Here is a 23,658-nt window from a genome sequence, read left to right on the forward strand (position 1 = left end):
TGATAGCAGCTAATTGCTGAGCACTGACAGGCTTCAGTCAAGGGGGGGCATCGTTGGTCTTTCACAAATGGACAATAACAAGTAAATCCGTTTGACCATAAAGTGGCTGTGATACAGTAAATTACTTGCTCTTAATTTGTCTTAATTTGGGAACTCTCTAGCTCTAAAGTGCATCAAGAGCTTGTTTGTTTTGTATATATGCTTTAAATGGTATTACATTGAAAGAATAGGGGATCTCAGTTCTTTCACTGTAATTCAAATGTAGGATTTGCATCAGTCACATTCTGCCTGTTTGATTAGATCTAAAAAGTCTTTAAAGTGAAAGTATTTTTCTAGGGAAGTGTGTGTGTCTTGAAAACAGCTGCTGCAATCAGTATGCAGTATGCTGAATTTGAGGAGCAGCAGATAGTCTGACAAATGCCAAATGCCTGACGTGTTCTATTTTATTTCTTGGTTTATGCCCACAAAAATGTTACTAAAAGAGTCAAAATAACTGGTTTTGGAAATGGTCATTATTAGCTAATGATGATTAGATAATTGTTGTTAGCTAATGACACTTGTTAGAAACCACCTTCTGATAAGAGCTTTCATCTGAAATTCCTTTTCCACATAGAAAAGCTGAAGCCTGGAAGAGGCAGCTCTTCGGGTATGGTTGGAAGTGGCTGTTCAGAAAGACAGTACCATAATTACCTTTATGCAGTCACTCACTGACACAGAAAGAGCACCAAAACTCTCCTCTGGAGCCTTTACCAGAGGAATTCATCAATCCTGTGTCGTGATTTTGATTGTGAAAGGGCTCGTGGGGATGCTTTTCCATAGCTGCATTTTTGGGAAGTGTTTTCAAGGCTCCGTGTCACGGGCTGTGCAGGGCTGTGCCGTGCTTCAGCACGGGTGTTTCCACTGGTACAATTCTTGGCCTCTTCCCCTGTGTAGATCTGGAATCCTGTATATCTGCATCCTTGGGAGACAAGTGCCTAGGGCAACAACTGCAGATAATAACTCGCGATTTGTGTCTTTTGCAAGTTACAGTCATTGTAAACTGACAGCTGTGAAGGACCTAAACTCACATCAAAGGATACAGATCATCTAGTTAGGTCAATTAATGTTAATTCTCATCTTCCATTAAATTCTTTTATCTTCTCTTTTTTTTTTTTTTCTTTTCTTTTTTTTTTTTTTTTTCCAGCCAAGCCCAATACCAAGTCCTGTTTTGGGGAGAAAGCCAAATGCCAGTCAGTCATTGCTCGTGTGGTGCAAAGAAGTTACAAAAAACTATAGGGGAGTGAAAATCACCAATTTCACCACGTCGTGGAGAAACGGTTTATCCTTTTGTGCAATATTACATCACTTTAGACCAGACCTAATGTAAGTTGTATACTCTTTGCCTGCATAAGCTAACTCTCATAGAAATATTGAACAATTTTTTAACTTGAAAATAAAATACCAATGTGTTTTAGGTGCTGAACTGTTTTCACCCTTTGCTTTCAAGCAGGGAACTGTCCTTTCTAAGAAACCAGATTTATGAATGCTCAAACTTTGTGACCTCTTTGCTCTCCCTTGTTGCATAAACAATTATTTCTCCCCTCTCTGTGATTTGTTTTTCTTCTTCTTAATCTTATACAAAGAACTGACTTCAAGATGATTATGAGAATTGCGCCAGTGTTGAAATGAGATGAGAGGAATAAGCTCTTTGTATGTTGACAAGGACGGATTACCTCCTGGTAAATTTGGTTGTCAGGGCTGGCCTCTAGTCCCTGCCTTAACTTCTTTTTTAGATGGAGAGCTTCAGGCAATGAAACATGTAATCGGTGTTTATTTATTTATTTATTTATTCCTTTAATTTTCCACACTATTAGTTTTGTTGATTGAATTGCTGTGAAATTGCTAGTTACTGTATGATATTATTGTATGTCAAATTTTTAGATTTAGTTTGTTTTAAAACTGCTGCTTTTATCAAATACTGTATATACCCACTGTGCCATTTTCCCCCTCAGTGACTACAAGTCCCTGAATCCTCAAGATATTAAAGAAAACAACAAAAAGGTAAGAACTGCCAGGCAAAAAAAACAAAACCCAAAAACAAAACCATAGCCTCAATTTTGACTTCACTGCAGGTTTTTATTAATTTTGGGAAAGTGTGGTTGTTTTGTAAGGTCATAACTGTGGCTCACAGAAGGTGTTCGGCCTCCCACGGTTCAGATCGGATGTGTTATTGACTCGAGTTTGTCATGGTTTTAACATTCACAACAAGTGCAGGGCTGGCATTAGAGTTTAATATTTGTATGGCCTACATTAACTGTGAGAGCAGAGGAGGGGCCTGGCCAGCCTTCTGTGAGCACTGCTCTGGTTTTTCCAATCAGCCACGTAATTAAAAGAATGAAAAATGTAACTGCTCTTGGACTGTGGCACACAAGGCTTCTCTTGCTGTTGCTTTAACAAGGCTCTGGGAGCTGAGCATGGTTGATGTTGCTGTGATGGTGATTGTTATATTTTTAAAGATGGAATTTTACACCTACTCTTACACTGCATCAGCTGAATGAAGTAGTATGCACAACATGGGAGGTTTAGGATAAAAGGTGTTGACATATTCCTTTACAAATAAATTAAATGCTAGCAAAATAGTTAATAGCCTTGTGCTGTGCAACTGCTTTAAACCACTCTTTGTAGGTGCAAGATGTAAAAAGTTTCTCTGGAAGAAGCAGGAATTCAGTTTGGGAATCACCAGTAGACTGTTTATTTCTGCTCACTATTTTAGATATGTTACAAGCTTCAGTTGGGCCCTAGGGACATGTTTAGAAATTACAATTTTCATGTGAGTCACTGATAATAAAATTGTTCCTAAAGATCATCTGAAAATTGTTTTAAGTATCTGCCTTCTTAAAGCTGTGATTTTATTTTTATTCTGCTTTAAAAGGCACTAAATTTAACTGAGATGAAGGTATAAAAATATACTTTAAATAAATTATCAAGTTCAATATTATATAGCAAACATATCTGCAATCTAGTATTATTTACTTACATGGAATTTATGAAAGTGCTTTATTAAAATTAATTTTGTTTATATTTTAATGTGCCTGCACACTTATGTGTTAAACAGGGAGTTACTTGTCTTTAATTTAGTACTTAAGTATTATAAATAATGAAATATTTCTGAGCAGCTCGTATCTAATGAGTATTTAGCTGATGATATTTTTTTTCATAATAATAGGAGGACTTACAATGACCTAAGTGGATTATCTGTGGCATCAGAGTATTTTCTGTGACCATATGTTTTTGTACTTCAAGTTTTGTTGACCGTCTGGCCTAATTAAGCTGGATTATAAAAAAGAAAGAATAGATTATTAATTAAAAATGTTAGCAGTATGATCAGTCATCTTTTCTTTGTGAAACTGTGATGGCAAACAGTGAACTTTTTAGCCTGTCTCTAACAGGATATAGTTCCCAGAATTGAAGAAATAGTGATTGTTATTATTGTGCAGTTTTTTTCTTTCATCACTTTGCCAGCCTTTGCCTGACAGCTACCCTGAGTATCTCAGTTGCTTCCTGCAGATTTATTTCCTGGTCTCACACAGTTCTGCCAGATAACCCCGTGTGCCCTTGGTTGGAGTGAATGCAGCACTGCCAACAATGGCTGCCTAGAAATTCCATGCAGATATGTAACACATTTGACAATGATTCCTCCTAACCAATTAAAATAACATCTTCAGATGAATAGGATGATTTTCTTTGTCTGAAGCAGGTTTTTTTTTTTCCTATGTTTTTCTGCCTCTCCCTCTCCCCAAAAGGAAAACCATAGATTAAAGGTTAACCCATAAGAGTATATATTTTAGAAGTGAATCACCTTGTTTGTGTTTTAATTTTTAAAAAAAAGAGGAAATCTTAAGATTTCTTAACAACTGTTTCAGTGCAAATACTGTGTATAATTAGGGATGGAAATGCACTCTTAAAAAAGGCATGTCATCGGAGGTTCTTTATAATACCAACCACTTGCCAGTTGGGTGCTGCCACTGATGCTGAATAAAAAAGGGTATTTACCTGTGACATCTGATCTTGGCCAATATGTCAGTGTGTTACAGAGTTGGGAAATGATTGGAATATTGCCTGTGGTGCTTGTGCTGATGGATCCCAATTGATGTCTGTCAATCAGCTTGTCAGTAAATTTAAAAAAAAGAAAAAGACTTCATTGGGAGATAGGTAAATACGCTTAGTCTCCTGAATATACATATATTTAAAAAATCCCAAACAACTACTACATTGGCATCAATCTGAATTGGAAGGTATTTTTGGTGCACATTGGAAATTCAAATTTCGATCAGAAACAAAAGAGAAACCAGGATTATCTTTGAGAAAATTACAAACATTACAGGGATACTTTCCCAGCTGGTCTAAAGAGTTGTGCTTCTACTTAAATCTCAGATATAGCTAACTATCCATATTACCTTCCTAGTAGTGTTAAACAGGTAATTTGATTTAATACGTCCATTTGATTATTATTATTAAATAATAATTAAATTTAAATTAAGGGAAAATTTATCAAAATTACAGCATACTGGCACTATAGTTCCTTATCAACATTAGAAATATTTTGTCTCGCTCACAAAAGGTCCTGCACTTTAAAAATATAAGCTACTAAACAAGACTTGGGCTGGATCTTTGACAACATGAAGGAATGAGAAGTAGAAGGGCACAACAGTATGGTGCTGATAATGAATTTCTGGTTTTAGTCATTGTTTAGAGAAGCTTGGTTCATTTATCATGTGGATATATCTTTTGGATGTTCAATTGGCACTTCTTATTTTTATGATGCTCCCCAGTTCTTGGCCATTTCTAACAAATTCCTTAATACATTGGAACTTGAGTGATCATCTTAATAAAATATCCCGTTTTTAAAAGGAATTCTTTTAAATTATACATTTAAATAGAAGAATTCAGATTTACAGGGGTAGTATTGAGTCAAAATGGAAAATATTCCTTACCTTGAAACTGGAGTTAGTATTTTTGTAATAGGTGCTCACCTCTACAATTTGATTCCACAAAGTCATAAGAACAGATCTAATTGCATGTGTAGGAGATGCTTGTTGGCATCAGTAGGATAATGTAGAAGCAGAGTTAAACATGCAGAGTAGTAAATATTTGCAAAAATTGGGACTGAGTTATGCCTGTGTTTGACAAAAATAATTTGACTTGGAAAATTTTCTCTATTAATACTATGTTACAAACTAATTAGAAATATGATGCATTTATAAATATGCTGGAATATCAGGAAACTCCCAGCTTTTCTAGTAGTGAAGAACAACCCATCACATAGTGCTATATGGACACATCCAGAACACACAATTGCTTGTTTAGAGCTACTGTCTGTAGAGCATTGGCATGCCAATCTACATATCTAGTGTACTTTGAAAGGAGAGAAGCAAAAATGTGGATGAGAATGAGAGGGGATGGGGAATAGGTGTCAGGCATCAGCAGGAAATAACTTTGTTTAATCCCAGGCATCACCAGAAGAACTGAGCAGCCAACAAAAAGTGATTGAAGCTGTACTGAGAATATCCATAATTCCAAATTCAATCCTGCTATAGTGTTACTTCTAAGCAAGTACCTTTCCTGAGACCTGAAACACTGTCCTCACCTTAATTTTATAGACCCTGGGAGATAGTCATAGAGTTTAGTTTTATTAGCATATAAATAAGAAATTGAGAGTATAAAAGGAGTTTAGGTCAAGTCATGTCTATGGGCTTTGGCTGCCCTGGCTGGTGTGCCTGTCCTTAAGTCCTGTCATTCTTCATTCAGATGGTGACTCCCACTACCTGCAGTGTGAGGTAACAAGTTATTTATGCCACTGAATCAGCACTGACCCACTTAGCAAACAACACTTCCTGGCATTACCTTTAGTCCACAGACAGCACGGGTGGCTCGCGGCATGTCCATGCCCAGCCTGTTTCTGCTGTGGCATGAGCATCCATCATTGCTGCTGTCTGCCATGCCTTAGGCTGCCACCCAAATCCCTGCACTGCTCTCCCTTGACTTGCTGCTCTCTGTGCTCCTCATGTCTATTCAGTCCCACCCATCTTGTCTCCCTCTCCTCCAAGTCAGCTTGATCCTGCTCCTCCAACTGTTTCCCAAGATGCTGTAAATGACAGCTGTTCCTCTTCTACCATCCAAGTTGCTGCCATTCCCTCCCACCTATAATTTTGCTGCTTTTCTGTTCCATCTGGAGTTTTGTACCAGCAAATACATCAGTCATGTTTGCCACTGCTGCTCCTATATCTAAGCACAGCTCTGTATTTATAAATGCCATAACAGTCTCTCATCATAATAAACCTTCCCAAGAAATACTACACCAAATACCAGCAATGATTTTAGGCCGAATCATTTTGTATGGGGAGAACCACAGAGGAACTTAGAAATAAATTCTTCAGACCATTTATATGTCTAGATAAACTCTAGAATCATTTGTTACAATGATATAAAAATTATTTGTTATAATGAATCATTTGTTATAATTATATAAAAATTACTTCACCTCAAGTGGTTTGGAAAGTTATACATGAGCATGAGGGGGAGGCATGCAAAATTTTGGGAAGATAAATTCCAGGTTTTGAAAGCAGAGTTTGAAAAGCAGCTGAAATGAAAACTATTGGACCATTGAGTAGGGAATGACATTGCAAGGAGGAGGAGAGAGCCTCTTTTTCTCAGAGCAAACAAAATATCTGGGTCTGCCAGGAGCAGGCCAGCCCAGCCCCACATTTTGTCTCACTGTTGAATTCTTAGTAATATAAAAACCAAGAGGATTAAAAAAAAAAAAAAATTGTTTTATTTTTTTCTTCTCTATTCTTTTTAAACTAAAGAAATTAAGGAAAAAATGTAAAGTTCAAGAGTTGAAGCCAGTGATGTGTGTTACTGTTTCCTTGTGAAAGGACAGTTTTCTCATCCATGTCTTAAATTTAGCATCTGCTTTTGTTCAAAATAGTGTAGGATCAACTGTGAACATTGTAAGGCCCTTTAGGAGACGCTGAAAAGGAGCTGCAGGATTCCTGGGGGAGGAGAAGCCCACATGCTTTAACTGAGTGCATCTACGCTAACAGGAGGCCTTTTAAAGACTTCCTTGAAACACAATATTGTCTTCCAAGGTTAATCCAGGATAGTAATAATTAATTGTAAATTGAGAAACGGCTTTAATTCTTCAAAACTAGAAAAACCTGATGCACCAAGCCCACTCACTTAAAGGGCCAGCAGTAAAAGAAGACAATGTGGCCTCACAAAGTGGGAGGCTTGCAACTGTTCAGCTTTTAGAAAGTAAAGTGAAATGGGAATGATTTTCACTCTCTCTTTCTTATAAATTTAGCATCAACAAATGTTTTTAAAATGCATTTGCTTGATGGATTAATGTGATTTATGTCTAGTGTGAAGTAATCTGTGGTGGTGTTCCTTTTGACTGTCTGGACATAGTTTTTCATCAGCAGGAATCACTGCAATTACATGACCAATAGAAGGCAGAAGGTTTGATCAGCAATGATAAAGCTCAAGATGGATTAGTGTCGTGTTTCTTATATCTTTGTTCCTTATCTTAAAAAGCCATCCTGAGTTCCTTTTTTTTCTGGTCCAGCTCTTAGACTTTTTTTGTTTGCTTGTTTCCTGCAACTTGAGTGAGAACCATTTAAGATATTGGTAGGTTTTCCTAGTGCAAAAAGAAGGGTTTTCAAGCTGCAGTTTCATGAATAGCTGTTTACTCATAGAAGTCTCAGAATTTTGAGTAAGAAAAAATTTTAGTATAGTATGGCATTGAAGTATGTTAAAAATATTTAAAACAATGCTATTTGAGTGTTTTTGCTGGTTACATTCTCTCAGTCTGCTTTGCTATGAAGATGTCCTGGGACGTGTGTAGAAGCCATCAGGACAAATCAATGAGCTGGATGTTGGATGGTGCACCAGAAAGTAGTAATAACTATAATGAAGGCAAAAGAATAATAAGTAACAGAGTCAGAGCCATGTTCTCCCTGTAATATTGGTTGGTTTTGAGGTTTGCTTATTTTGATTGAAACTTCCACTTGCATTTTTGAGATGTTATGATGGGTAAGAAACTGCCACACTGTGATCTTTATTTTGTCTGTCTTCAAAGGCCTACGACGGGTTTGCCAGTTTGGGAATATCGCGACTGCTGGAGCCTTCGGACATGGTTTTGTTGGCCATCCCTGACAAACTGACTGTTATGACCTATCTCTATCAGATAAGGGCACATTTCTGCGGCCAGGAGCTGAACGTGGTTCAGATAGAGGAGAACAGCAGCAAGAGCACATACAAAGTGGGCAACTACGAAACGGACACCAACAGTTCTGTGGACCAGGAGAAGTTCTACGCGGAGCTGAGTGACCTGAAGCGGGAGCCCGAGCTGCAGCCCCCGGACAGCGCTTTGGCCGACTTCGCCTCGCAGGACGACTCCGTGTTCGTAAACGACAGCGGCGTCGGCGAATCCGAGAGCGAGCATCAGACTCCCGATGACCACTTAAGCCCAAGCACAGCTTCCCCTTCTTCACGCAGGACTCGAAGTGACACGGATCCGCAGAAATCCCAGCAGAGCTCCGGGAGGACTTCCGCGTCTGAAGAAATCGGGAAGTGTAGCAGTACAGATGCAACACAAGCGCAGCCTGTGTTGGGAAGGAAGAAATTGCTGATAACTGACACTTTAGACTTCAGTGACTTAGCACATGTCAGTGATCAAAAGGAGGATATGTCTCCCACAGTTGCTTGTGAAGATAACAACAAGAAGAGACACCAGAGCTTAGACAGTACCCCTGGTTTCTCAGAGCAAGAAAAGCTGGGATGTATAGGATCCACAGAGAGCACAAGAGCAGATCCCAGTTTACCTGTCACAAAACCGAGTTTATCTCCTACTTCTAAGCCAGGATACTCCTATAATATGGATACAGATCTTGCAAAGAAACCACATGCTTCTCCGAGGCAAACAGAATCTGATTCTGACAGTGATGCCAGAGCAGCTTTAAATCATGCAGATCAAACTGCAAAAACAGCCCAGGTAAGACATTTGTGTCTGTGAATTAGGATGGAGGTGCTGTTCAAGTTCTTTCTCTGTGTTTGTAATTTACACCAAATCTTCGGCATACATGGTGAGGTGAGCAATGTATTTTTATTTTTGGGCAATAAATATTTTGCCTGAGAAGTAGGTAGTGCTGAAAAACAATCATTACACAAAAAATTTACAGAAATTGTCCCACTGTTGATCTTTCCAGTCTCTCTCCAATTAAAGAAATTTGTATTCTCAACTATCTCAAAGATGGCTCCGAAGTTTTTGCTACTGTCTGTTGCAACTCATTTCCTCTGAGTGTTGCATACTGAAGCAAAGGCTGCAAATAGATATCAATTCATTAGGAAATGTAAAACTTTGAATACCTTAAAATTTACTAAAGGTAATTCAGAATCTTGTCTGGGAAACCACAGAGTCTCATGAACATAGCCAGGATGGTGAGGTAGAAACTCCAAACTGTTAAATTATGCTGCTTTCCATTGAGTGGCCTAAGGCATGTTACTTCACCACAATATCATTTCCCTTTCTGTAAAGATAACAGTGTTTGCCCACCTACCTTGCAGATTTATTGTGAGAATGGAAGTTGAATATTATATATATGCTGAGTAGTATCAATAAATCATATCATCATAAAAATATTTAAAACATGTTAACACTTCCACTTACAAAAAGGCCAAAACAAGCTTATAATTTTACCCTTGTGAAGAATTTTCTTGAGTTTGGGCTTTGTGCCATTAGCTCTGGTAAGAAAAGAATATATCCAGTCTTCTGATAGTATGAATTGCTTCAAATATTTTTATGGGATTTTTTTCTGAGTAAGCACCGTAAAGATGATTTTATTGCAAGAGAAGCAGTCTATAGATGAGTGATAATGGCCAAATATAGGTTCCAGAGTCAACGAATTTTTTTCCTTTAGTCAGTGAAGTCTTGTGAGGTTTCTAATCATCATCATCATCATCATCATCATCATCATCATCATCATCTTTGTGTACTGGATGAAAAAGGAACAGCTTGGCCCATACAGAATAAAAGAGCAGGAGGAGACAGGATTTGTTCTCTATGAAGATTTTCATGGACAAGGGTGTAACAGGCCAAGAAAAAGCAGGAGTTGGCTTTAAAGGCAGTTCTTTGTTGTTAATTATTCGCATATGGCAGTAAAATCTCAGATGTGAGGCTCCCTCTGAACCTACGCTCACTTGTTGCTTAGAGTCAACCACTCCATTTCCACATGGTTGTTGCAGGAGCACAGCAGGCAACACCTGGCCCATGGAAAGGCCTGGAGATGCATTTTCCCACTCTTCATAGTTGACCTTGACTAAGAAACCAGCCCTTGGGAGTGTGTCTGCCTGGGAGCTGCTCATGTTCTTGTGTTGCCTGTGCAGAACCCCCTTTTGATATTTCTGCTCTTAAAGTAGGCTCAGTCCTTTGTAAGAAGAAGGGACTTGTGCATATTCATGAATTCAGTAGAAGCAGATATTTTTGGAGGGTTTTTTGCCTTGTACCCAGCTTCTTTGTGTTCAGTTTAAGTTATAAGTGAGTGGTACCCATATAAGTAGCCAACAAAGCATTTTTGTTGTAGCCATATTTGCATACATATTAAAGTAAATAAGTAAACACAGCATGTTTGACATGGCTTCTGTGAAGCCAGTTGGGTTTTTTCCACAGTTGCAGTTTAAAGGCATTAAATGTTGATAGAAATTAAGTTTTAAGGGGAAGGAAGAGAACTCCAATTTACATTATAAAGGCCTTCGACTTTTTTTTTTTTTTTTTTTTTTTTTACATTTTGATCATCTTTTCATTTCTATAAATGCTCTGTCACCTCATGAAGACATAATTCATGTGGCTTCTGACCTTTATTGTATAGGAAGGCCGCTGGCTATTAACTACTGTATAAACCTTCAGTACCCTGAGGCTGCCTTGCTGTTAATTATATTTCTTTATTTTTAAGCAACGTATGTTGTCAAGACAGGAAGAACTTAAAGAACGAGCGAGAGTTCTGCTTGAGCAAGCAAGAAGAGATGCAGCATTAAAGGCAGGGAATAAACAACTAAGCAGTACCCTCATCCCAGCCCGCAATAAGCAGCTGAACGATGTAAGAAACATTGGCCACTCTTGCAGTTTGCAGAGTTAAAATGCATTGTGTGTGCTGTCGTGGGGGGAGGCATGTCCTTGCAGAACATTTCTTCTCTACGTTTGGTGTGTCATGTGTCCTTCATTCACTTCTAAAACCTGTTTCTCCTGATGTTATGGCCAATAGAAGGGTGCCTCCCACTTCCTTGGAACCAGAAGTCTGGGAGCATCTTCTTTGATTGGCACTGCAGTTTCTGGTGGGATGAAACTCAAACATTACTTGTTAAATGATAGTGAAGTAATTTGTGCTATTTCTGATTGCTTCTCTTTCAGTTAATGTAAATCATTTCCTTGAGCCTCTGATGTGAGCTCCTAGCTGCTTTAGAAGTGTTGTTGCAGTGAATGGAGCTGCTTGTGTCAGTTTGTAAAAGAGTTGATGAAACAATTTCTTTTTATCACCAAAGTTGATTATCCTGGTGAAGGGGGGAAAGTTGAGCTGGGGAATGAGCTCCAGTGTTGAAGCAGCTGTGGTTGTATCTCCAGTGGCTTCCATGGTGACCTGGAGGATCCCTACTCTCTGGAGATGAAAGCTAATTAATTTTTATGCAAACCTTTGCAATGCAGGTTTTGTGATTCTAACTATTGCACATTAGAGACTGTAGTGGCAACTGAGAGTGTAAATATAACTGAAAAAATAATGATACAGAGAAAGGCTGGAATCTTTACAGATTCCCACCTTTCAGAGCCGAGTCCTGAGGGGCAGATTCTCCTCTTTACAGGAATGGGATCATACAATCAAAAAATGAAGGCAGTGATTTAACACATTTCATTTTATTTTCTTAACTCTCTTGGATCCATACTGGTTTTTCTTTTTTGTAGAAATTCCTCTCCATAGACTAATACTTCATTTGACTTTGAAATATATTCATATACACAGACAAGTCCTATTTATATACTTTAATGATATATAAGATAATTTTTACCTGTTCTGTTTTTTTAAGTTTTTCTTAGATATGTAGATTTTAGTATAAATTTCACTTTGGATTTTTTTTTTTAATTATCTTTTCATAAAGAAAATGGCACTAGAAGAGAGTTACTATAGGCAACTACTCAGGCAGAAACAACTGTAATTAAAGTTGCCTAATGTTTTTTATTACAAGCTCCTATTTTCAAAGGTTTTACAACTTTGCTAGTATTTCATTGTTTGAGCTGAAATCTTCCCTGTCAGCTCGTCTGCCTCAGGGTAATATTTTTAAATTTTTTCTAACGTCAAAAAACCTGATCATCTCTTTCTCTGTATTAGGTTTGACAAAGCATTGTTTTACTCATATTAAAAATAGGTAAAATTTGAAAAGATTATTATATTCCCTTGAAAAATCAGTTCAAAACAGTCAAATTTGTGTTAATACTACAATCTTGTCAGAGAGCCTTGAAGTTCAGCAAAGTTCCCAAGTGTTAGTAAAAATTGTCTGCATGGGCACTGCCCAGCAAGAAAACCTTTTACCATTGCTCTCCCAAGGACCAAGGCCCCTTCTGGTGCAGGTCATAGTATTGGGAAGCAAAACTTTCTCTTTTAGCCTCAAACTCCTGCTAATGAAATCCAAACAGGAGTGAAAGGAGCTGTCGCAGTGGCATACAGAGAAGAGGTAGGTGGCAATGTGAAGTTACACAATAAGGAAGTTGGTGTCCAGGCCATGAAAACCAGCTGGAGGGTAGGAGATGGTGACAGGTTTTCAGGGTGAGAGTCAGGACTGCCAGATTACCCACAGGACTTTATTTCATTTGTTACAGAAGCTGAAAAATTAATTAGAAGCCTGCAGGAAAAGGAAGGGCAGTCTTTTAGGGCAGCTTGGCAGAGGCAAAGTTTCTTGCTGCCTCTGTCAGAAGCTCAAGGAGAACTGTCCTGGAACAAATGGTCCTGGCCCATGTGAAATCTGGGCACTCTGTAGTGGGCACTCTTAAACTTGAGTCATTTTCACATACGGATGACAAAAGCTCCTCAGCTCTGAAGTGTGTTGTGGAGATGTGATTTGGAGACTCTTACAGTTGGTATATAATAATATACATTATATAAAGCTGTGTATAACATGTATGTATATTTTATATACATATCCCTACATGTGCATATTCTGAAGGATAATGCATGTGTGCATCAACATATATAGGTGTAAGATAAAACACATTGATTCCCATTTTCCTTTAACATACTTGATATTAGTAGAGATGAGGCATTTCCATTTGATGTAGTTCTGCCAGTTTTCTACAGGTCATTTGATTGTTAGCATATAGCACAGACTTATTTCTATTCATGGCTTTTTGGTCATTAAGGTTAATAATAAGAACTTTGACTCAAAGCAGTGTTGTATGTCAGTGTGCAGTAATGTGTAGTAGTGTGTTATCCAAATGAGAGTTGTGATAATGAGAATCAGCATTTAGTAGTGGAAATTGGACGAGGTTCATTTTCAGGAGGGATTGAGATTCAAAAGAAAATGGTTTGAAACAGGAAGATCTAATTTTAAATAAGAAAACTTTGAAGAGATAGTTCAGGGGCAATACTTTTGAAAGTAACTCTTGAAGTTTGCAATTGCACCTTTTTTGATACTTTCTCAGAAAGAGCTTTAAGCATCCTAGTCTTTCAGACCGTGCTGTCAGTCACCCCAGCTAAGAGAAGCCTGTGGAGTCCTTAGTGACTTTAGAAAAGTCTCATCTCCTAGGCCTTGCCGTTAGCACTTTCCATGTGTCATGTGAGAACCAGGAGTTTCTGCTTTCCCAGGGATGAGGTGAGAGCAGCGTTCAGTGTGTGGGCTTGGACAAATGTGCACAGTGAGGATGGGCAGTGGCACTGCTCAGGGTCAGCAACAGGGAGGAAATTTCCACATTTGTACCATGGCCATAAATACGGGTTTATTTGGTGTGTGCCCGCCTGATTTGTTTTGGTAAAAGTCCATTTTGAAAAAAACAGCGTTCCTATTTCTCCTCTAAGCACAGAGTACAGCCTCATTTCTCCCATTTCTTCCCTCCTTGCAGCATGGTAGAAATTTTTTCAGTGTTGTGTCTGCTTATTTGGTGCTTCTCAGAAGCCTTCAATCTCAAGCTGTATGCCAGACAGCATGTGGAGGTATGTGTGCAGGTATTTGAAGTCTAAGAGGAGACTGCATTGATCAGAACCTCCTTGAAATCATGCTCATGGTTTGGGAGGATCATAGCTGTGTCATTAAAATTGATGCAGCCCTTTGGAGACTGGAAGAATTAGCTTAAGAGCTCTGTGAAGAGAGTTACTGATCCCCTTGTGGATCCCTTTCTCTATGGTAGATTTATAAACAGCTCAGCCTTTCTGCTTGCTTTCTTGATGTATGTGTGCATGTGGTGACTCTTTTACGAGATGCTTCTGTCATTTGCAATCTGATATAGCAGCTGTAATCACTTAGCTTTTAACCAGGAGAGCCTTTTTATTAGCTTACTCATTTTTATTTAACTTGCCTTTTCTCATGGTGAATATCACAGGGCTGGAAGGGACATATCTGCTTCCTCCAGATGCTGTAAAATATCAACCTGTAGTGATGGTTGTTAGCAGCGGCAGCTTGGCTGGAATGTGATGTTGGAAAGGTGAGGAGACTTGAGCTGGGCTATGAGACCTATTCAGCAAAGTGACAGGCTAGAGGGGACCACACTGAGTGGGAAATATTCAGAAGTCATGGCCCCAAAAGGCCTTTCCAGGAGGAAATCCTCATCTGTAGAACATGGAATTGAATCTCTAATTCTTGAATCTCAGCATAACTCTGCTGTCAGCAAATATCTGTAAAGGCTGTTGGCAAAATCTTCTTACTTTTTTTTAGTGACTGGGTCACATAAAGAATGGAAATTTACTGCAGCTGTCATTTACTCTCCAAACTCAAATGGCTATGGTTATGGAGTCAGCATGATTACAGAGAATGGAATTAGGAGTTAAGAAATGCACAGGCAACTTTAATTAACCTCCTTTGTGTATATGCATTATGATGTAGTCTTTAATTATGTGATCACATACTCTTTTCCCCAAAGCAATTGTGTCTCATTTTCCTCAGAGGATAGAGGTGATGTAGAAGGCTGTTTGTCCAGAGGACCTCTGTGCTTTTGACTGCAGAAATTGAAAGGTGTACAACAAACGAAGCAGGGACTGTGAGGAGTGAAAAGATGAGGTCATGGTTAAGGTGCTTGAAAAAATTAAATGTACTTCTGCCTTTACCCGAGTTCCTGATCAGTACCACTAAGTCTTTTGAGCCAAATGTCCTCCAGGTGGTCACTATTTTTTGTGTCCTTCCTTTCTTGATCACTTTGAGGCAAAAGTTTGATTTGCAGATATATTGAGCATCCAGGTCTGTCAGGGAAATCAGTTGGAGCTGTGCTTGAGACGTATAAATGGCTATAAAGCTTAGTATACTGAAAAAAAAATCCAACTAATAGGCTTCCCAGAGCAAACACCCAGTGATAGATCCTTTTAGCTGGATCTCTCCCTCTCAGTTCTCATCAGAAGAGCAGGGTAATAACTCTTCCACGGCTTGTTGTGAGAAGGGAATGTGATTAATGCTTTTGAGGCTCTTAAATACCATAGATGTGGGCACTGTAGAAAGAAATCAAGAAATTAACAATTCTGTCTTCAGAGCAAGATGTGAATATTGTGGAGTAAAGAATAATCCTATGTGTTGATGGGCATGCATATTGAACAGTGAAAATAAACCAAAGTATTGGGTGGAACGCCACTGGGTAGAGCTTAGGGCTGGGCTGAAGACCAGGAGAGAGTGAAAGTAAAAGGTGCTGCCACAGTTAGGCTCTGTTTTAGAGGATACAGAGCAGGATGAAAATTAAAATTATGCCACCTAGCTTTATTTCTGGCATCTCCTAAATCCTGTGTCAAATTCTTTTAATTTGTTTTTGTAAGACTGACCGCTTTAGCAGGGAATGCCGTATATAATGGAATTTATGAAAAGTGCTCATCTGGGAAAGGATGTGTTTTTCTCCCTGCCAGGGGCTACAGATAGTTTCTAAAGTTACTTGGGTTTTGCATGAGCTAAGGATTCCTCCTTGGTGAATTTAGGTGCAGGACTGGGCCACCCATATATGGATTTGGCCAAAAATTTTGCATAATTATGATTATCTGGCGTAGATTGGTGGATGCAGGAGTTCAATAGTATGATACCTGGAGGGAATCACTCTGTCTTCTGCCTTTTGTGAAATAGGAAAATAGTAATTCTTTCTTCAGAGCAGCATTCAAGTATAACTACACTAAAAATTGTGAGGGACTCCATTTGAACAATAAGAATTTAAAACCAGAATAATACAAACTGACTTGGGGGGGTTTGGAGAATAATCCTGAGGCTGCTGCTGTGCTTAATTGCAACTGTTGCTACTCTGCTTTCTGTACAGAGAAAGATTTGGGTTTAATTATCTCTGGTACCATTATTTTATATTTATTCAAGCTGAATGACAGCAGTAGCTGCCTCAATGTGTATATATTGAAAAAAAGAAAGAAAAAGCAGTGGCAATGATGTTCAACTCTTCTAGTAGATTTTGCAGATACAGAGTACTTCACCGAAAAGCTGTCTCCTCCAAACACACAAACACTGTGTGCAGAGGGCAGATGAACGGGCTCTGCCATGAGATTGTTTCTCCTTGCTCAGAATACTGCTTTTTTTTACTCCCTTGCTCAAAGGACTTGTTGCAGCTGTATCTAATTCATTTTTAATAAGCTCTTTCTACTTCAGGTGTCAGTCTGTTGTGCCCATTACTTTTCATTTTCATAAATATTTGAGTGCAAAATGATAACTTTTTTTTTTTTTCATGCACCAGACTAGTGGAAATGGAAGTTCTTTTTAGAAAGGCTTCAGAAAGTGACACAATCTGAAAGGATATGAGTCTTTATGATCTTTAATTTTGGCTGCTTACATTTGCACAGATACTGGATATGCTGACTGCAATAAAATAAAAACAAAGAATTATTTTAAATCCTAAAAAAAATGCTTTAATAAATTATCCCATTTATTGATCATGTCCAGCAATAATCTGCTGCCCCTCTCAACTAATAAGCATCAAACTGTCCAAACTTACCTCCAATAAGTAAACTGGAGCCAACATGAACAGAAGTGGTATCAAAAACAAATTCAGAGTAGGTAGCAAAAATAGAATATTTTATTTTGATTGAAAGATGCCTTAAACTCAAGGTAGCAATGTGAGTGATCTTTCCTCCAATTATATTTTCAGGTTCTTGAAAATGAGTACAAAATAGGTTCATTTAGTATTTTTTTCTGTGTCAAACCAGAATCCCTACTTCTGTTGCATTAGGAAAGGTATCCAGTTCACTGCTGGATTTTTTGTAGTCTCCTCAGTTGGAAAATAAATGTCTGTGATTGAGCTGGTCATGTTAATTAATTTAAGCACTCTCAAATTACTATTATCTTGTTTTTCTTAAAAAAAAAAAAAAAGATTAAGACCTGATCCTTATTAATTAAACATCTAGCATGAATTTATTGAGGTGTAGGACTTTGCAGGTGGCAACCTTGGTCTTTTAATATTAATTGGAAAATATTGATTGAAAAAAGACTAGTCTGTCATGCTGATAATTGCAACCAGATTTAGATATGATCGCTAGATCTTCCCAGGATTACAAAGAAGGAGTTACCATTTAATTGGTAAAAAGATTGAACATTATTTTGGTAATCCCTGAGCTTTGGTAACTTATTCCCTGTTGTTCATTTATAAGTCTTGTCTGTATGCCGCTAAAAAGCGGTTAAATATGGTGTAAGCTGATAAGACTATGCTGTGGAGTATTTACATTTCATGAGCATTCCAAGTTTTATAGTTGTTTTAACAAGTTACTTTTCTTTAACTGGAGAAAGGACCTGCTGACTGAACACTTCAAACCCACAACTGACCTGATATTTACTTCTTTATAGCGACACACTAAGGTTGAGATAGTCTGATCTCAATTCCTTGATGGCAAGAGCAAGCAACTTATTTTATTTAATGTTCCTCAATGCATGAAAAAAAAAAAAGAAATCAGTAATTTTCCAAAGAGGTTCTACATCTTTTGACTTCATATTTAGTCTGTTTAAGCACTTTCTTAGTATAAAGTCGTGATATTTCACTGTACAAAAATATTGCTGTAGAGAAGTCCCTGACGTAGCTGGGAAAATCAAATCAATTAGTGCAAGTAAAGTAATTTTTAAGAAGAACTAGTATGCACTGTCAGTTTTATAGCAGGAAGGATTTCCTGAATAAAGCATAACCTTTGATAATGCATGACAAATGTTAGCAGTTTCAGTTTTAGATACAAATGCTTGAATTTCTCAGCTGATTTTTATTGCTGTTATCTCTATAATATGTATCTGTTTACACCAGTTAAGGATCTGGCCTAAACATATAAATTTATTTATTATGTGGCTGTAAATTCAAGGTGCTGCACAGTCTGCAGCCATACCATTAACTCGCACACTGACAGAAAATAGGCTGGCAGTTAATTAATGGAATTTTAAGATCATCTGAACAAAATTAGTTCCAAAATTTCAGTGTCTTCTATGCATTTTTAAATATTAGGGGGAAAAAAAAAAAGAAGTGTCTGTTTCAGCGCTATCCCTTTGTGTGCAGAGTGAGACCCGGGTTTCTCAGCCCCTGGAATGCTCTTTTTCTATCGCTGCTAATAGCTGTGGACGTTTTCCGTGTGGATGTTCAGTGCACGCTGTTGTGAATCCCAGGATGATATCACCATTACTTAGAGCTGTATTTTGCATTGCCTATTCTGTGATTGCTCAGCATGCACAAGGGTAGAGTTAAAATCTTTATTCATTTCATTTAAAAATGTTTCTTTTGTTCTCCTTATCGTGTTCTGGCTTTCCCAAGGATATATGCCTTGAACGAAAAGTCACATGTGCATTACTAATTGTATGCCATTGTATTTACAGTTCCTAGTGGTGGCACTGTGAAGCTACTAATTCTTTTGCTTCACTTGATGTAAAATAATCTGAGTGTCTTTGATAGCAGTGAAACAGTATTAATTGTTTTGTACATTTCTTGGTCACTCTTCTTAGGTGGTCTTCATAATCTATTAGAACTTTCAGCCAGATTTTTGTAATGTCATGCCTCCAGCAGTGATTAAATTGGTAATTAATGAACAGTCCTTGGCAACATAAACCACATCCCGTTAATTTTCCCTTTTGAGTTTTTCGAAGTTGTCGTCTCTGTCAGAAAGCATTGCGCCACCTTGCTACGGCCCCTTGGCATGGAACCACAGCGACGGGATTTTTTGCAGCCATTAGTAGATCAGAGCAGTAATTTCACAGTATTTTGGTCAGGGTAATTATAGTACCAAGTACCGAGTAGAGTTGGGAATTCACACAAGAAGTCCAGAAATACCAGGTGAGCTTCCTTGTGTTCACTGGGACGTTATGATTAGTTTAATTGGGCTTTGTTTGATTTCAGCCGCGGAGACTCTTTGTGCCACGGCACTGCAGCCACTTTCCACTTTAGTGTTTCTGACCTGCATTGACAGGAACTGGTGCAAAAATGAACTCTTTGAAGTAGGACCTTTGGAGAGGGCAACTGAAAAAGGGGCAGAGTGATGTCTAAGTAGTGTACTGTAGCAAAGCGCGACACCGGCCCAAACACCCTACGTTTTGCAGGTGATGCGATTCAAATCCTTTCATATTTTCAACCGGAACAGATAATATTTCTGCTACATTTGTGCAAATCTCGAGTAAATTACTGCATTTAAAAACACAATCTGTTTTTAATCGCTGGCTTTTACATAGCACCTGCTGTTCTATCTTCCTTTGAAGATACAGTTGTTTCTCTCACCAGAAATTCTGTGAATTGTATATTTAGTCCTGCAAAGAAATCTGGGCGAATGCATTAATGAGACTGCAGCTGCACTTAGCAGTTCACATGTCACAAAATAGTAGGTAAAGGCATTCATACTTGAGTGACTGACTATAGGTGTAGTGGCCTTCAGCAGTACGTTGTGCACATTAAACTTTAAATAGTCACTTGCCTGTTGGCTTCTGAATGAAAGGACTGTCACTGGTCACTTCTCCTAAAGCCTTAATGAAACCAAATAGTTTGCTACGAGTTTGGGCCTAACCATTGGGGTGTTTCATGCAGTCTTGTCAGTTGATGTTCATGAATTGACTTGAACGAAGATCAAAGTGTTTCTCAAAATGGAGAAGCGGGGAGAGAGACAGCTCCTTCAATTGCACCACAAGAGCTAATCAAGCCATCAGTTCTTTATGCACTCTGCGTGCCTTTAGAATTTAATACCCAATGGTTTGTCAGGACAAATTGAAATTCGGGGGTTGGCGGGGAGCGGGGGGGAGGTGGAGAGTGTCCCTCCTCAGCCTGCTGAAAATAAAATAAGCGCTTCACTCTTCTGGAGGATCGTTTTGATAAATTTTATCATTTAATGTAAAACTGCAATGTTGATTAAACGTTTGGTGTGGAAAAAAGAAGTTACGGTGAAGGATTCAATGGGCATTATGCACCTTAGCGCTGAGTAAAGATTCAGGTTCAAAGTGAAAGAGAAACTAAACTCGGGGTGAATTTTATTGTTTCTTTGATTGCTAATGAACTTTTTTTTTTGCCTAGACATTTTAAATTGGATTCAGAAGATAGATTTTTGAGTGTCAGTTAAAACAAAGTCATGTGAAAATGCCTCTCTTGCTCCCTCCCTCCCCTTCTCTCTTTTTAATTGATATGATTTAGGCAGAGGAAAATGGTAAGGGGGATTTTTCTATTGCAGAAGCAATTTTTAAGGGATTTAGTCTTATTTAGCCCGAAGGTCTTCACACTAATGAGAGCACTTAAGTTACGTCCAGGCGTTGATTAGACAGCTCATCTATCAACTGGAGCATGAGAATTTGTATTTTAGGTACCTTTTATACATTATAAATTTTTTTTATTACTTTAGACTTTATTTTCCACAAATCTTTAATTACCTTCTTTCACATCCAAGGTGTCTGTAACTCAGCTGACAGAGTACAAATGCGAGCAGGGAAATACTCTATGTTTGATGTTGAATGCATTTTGATACATTTCGATAATACTGAAATTTTGACAATATCGAAACTTCATCTGTAGAAATTGGCGTACTGGATGCAAATTGCTACCAAGATACATTCCTTAAACTGCCACAAGCTCCCTCAAAGTCTAAATACATTTATTCAGGAAACACAGAATTGTATATGTATATTTAAATGCCTGGCTACTCCCCCCCACCCCTAAATTGTGAATGGTCTCTCTACCTGTAGTTTTTTCGCCATGTTTAAAACACAATAGCATCTTAATTATTTTCTGAACCATTCTGAAAAGTACAGCTTTTGTAACTTTTTGACATTTCAGGTTTAAAAAAAATTAAAACGTTGCCACCAGCTTGCACTATGAGCAGCCTGTAATAACAGTTAAAAAAGCTTTCTGAACTATTTGACAAGATTTCTTAGTGCTGAGGCCATATGCTGTAGCCTTTAAGCTATTTCTTCCTATCAGTTTCATTATCACCTGCCTCTGAGTCTCCAATATCATCAGTAAGCACATGCAGAATCATAATTATGCCATGTACAAGTTCTTTGATAACATGTACAGTTTTCTTCTTAATTCTTTATCAAATGCATTGATCGTGGCATGTGTGCATTGATCCAGGTCCACCATCTGGCTGTGTGTGATAAGCACAGTGGCATCTTTGCATTTCCACTGTCATTCATTGCGCTACAATTTGGCTGCAGGGGAGTAGTGGCTGGGATTAGCCCTGTTCTGCTACTTACTTGCATTTTAAGTTGACACCTCTACAGCGGCTCAGACCACATTACAAACTGAAACACATACGCACGACTTAGTGATGTGACACTCCTCAATAAGCTTACTCCACTAGCTACTCAACAATCTGTAATTGGATTTGTAGGAATAACAGCAAAAGATTTCCTAAGAATTGCTGGGGACAGAAGGTGAAGTTTTCTCATTATTGGCAAAAGGCTAGGTATAGATCTTAGGCGATTGGTATTTTCCATTAAAAAAACCTGCCAGCAGTTTGCAGGACTTTTTCAAAAAAAAAAAAAAAACAAACCAGCAAAATAGGGTCCAGGGAGATGTGTGGTTTGCACTTGTTCTTTTCATTCTCATCACATAGAAGCGGACAGGGATCTTGTTACCCTCCCCCAAAAATTGAGAGAAGGCGGGGAGGAAAACCAACTTTCGGAGGCCCCCTGCAGCCCGCTGGCTTTGTTCGGCTGGGAGTGACCCGGGAGCATTCCTCAGGAGGGCACGTCCCCTCCCTTGGCGCGGGGCTGCCCGCCCGAGGAGAAAGCTTCCCAGGATGGCAGTCTGAGAGATGCTGCTCTCCAGCTTACGCATCCCATACACTTGCCAAAAGTCTTTGTTTCATAACACCACTTTTTTTTTTTTTTTTTAACTTTTTTTTTTTTTTTTTTTTTTTTTTTTTTTTAATTATAAAGTCAAGTTTACACAAGAGAAAATCCCTTAAGTGGAGCTCGACGAATGTTGACTCCTACAATGAGTAAGCAGCTTTCTTAACTTCTGTCTGTAACTCAGCTATGGAAAGGCACAGAAAACACCATCATTAATTAGCCTGTTCATCTCGGATTCTGCCCTGTCTGGATGGTGGCACTATTTTAGGATATTTCTGAGCCGGCATGCTTGAGCCCCTGTTTGTGGGTCATGCCAATAGCACCGACAGTCATGATGACAGGCAGAACGCGCTCATGGATCCCAGCACCTTAGGTGATTGTTGACCTTAATTATACTTCCTGGGTGGGGGAGAGCACAAACTTGCCTAAGCAGGGAAAATTCCAGAGAAGAAGTTAGTGGAGGCCTTTGTCTCCGCTTTTGGTTTAGGTCAGCTTTCTCGCTGGTGTTCCTTCTGCACCAGCACAAGCAAGCGAGGACAGAAGGAAAACGCAACGTGATTGTGGAATTGGGTATCTCAGCCTGCCCCTGAAACTTGCAGGAGAGCCAAGTGCAGTGTGAAACAGACGAGATCACCTCAGTCGCAGAGATGTGCAGCTCCGAAATGGTTAAATGGGTTAAATCTTATTTATCTGAATAGAACTTGGGGGCTGTTTAGGAGAATGCTCCAGCACAAATACCTGTGGTTCACTTTGACGTTACAATTTTTTTGTTGGTTTCTTTACTTATAAATACTTGAACTGTTAGACCTTTTACTTTTTTCTCTGAGAAAGATGTATTTGTACCAGATTAGAAAAGCTAAACTGTTTCTTTACATTGAATAATCAGCCTGTCATGACAAATCTATCTACTTCTGCATGAGTAGGTGCCAGTTTGACTAGCTTCTTTTAGGCTCACACTGAGTTTTAAGCTGGATCCGTGTGCATGACTGGCAGTGCATTTGTTGGACCAGATCTAAGGAGCCAGAGAGCGTTCAGCTCCTTTTTGCCTACAAAAGAGCAGCCAGACAACCAGCAAGAGGCCTTGGATGTAGCACAAGGTGATACTTACTTAGTCAGCCATTCTTTTTTTTCAAATATTTTTTTTCTATTCAGTAAACTAAGAGTTTT

The 23,658-nt window shown here is 38.6% G+C and overlaps 1 protein-coding gene across 12 annotated transcripts in view; it reads left to right on the plus strand.

Annotated features, from left to right (window-relative positions):
- The window catches only part of EHBP1 (EH domain binding protein 1), a 204,976-nt gene that overhangs the window by 123,840 nt on the left and 57,478 nt on the right, over window positions 1-23,658 (plus strand). For all 12 annotated transcript variants that reach the window (XM_071424399.1, XM_071424450.1, XM_071424418.1 and 9 more), the window contains 4 exons: window positions 1,184-1,362; window positions 1,992-2,040; window positions 8,117-9,031; window positions 10,989-11,132. In XM_071424399.1, coding sequence (XP_071280500.1) covers window positions 1,184-1,362; window positions 1,992-2,040; window positions 8,117-9,031; window positions 10,989-11,132 — 1,287 coding nt within the window. The remainder of the gene's footprint in view (window positions 1-1,183; window positions 1,363-1,991; window positions 2,041-8,116; window positions 9,032-10,988; window positions 11,133-23,658) is intronic.

The sequence above is a fragment of the Agelaius tricolor genome, unplaced genomic scaffold, assembly GCF_023055355.1.
Source record: "Agelaius tricolor isolate 1412-34295 unplaced genomic scaffold, bAgeTri1.0.p SCAF_1, whole genome shotgun sequence".
Classification (NCBI taxonomy): Eukaryota; Metazoa; Chordata; class Aves; order Passeriformes; family Icteridae; genus Agelaius; species Agelaius tricolor.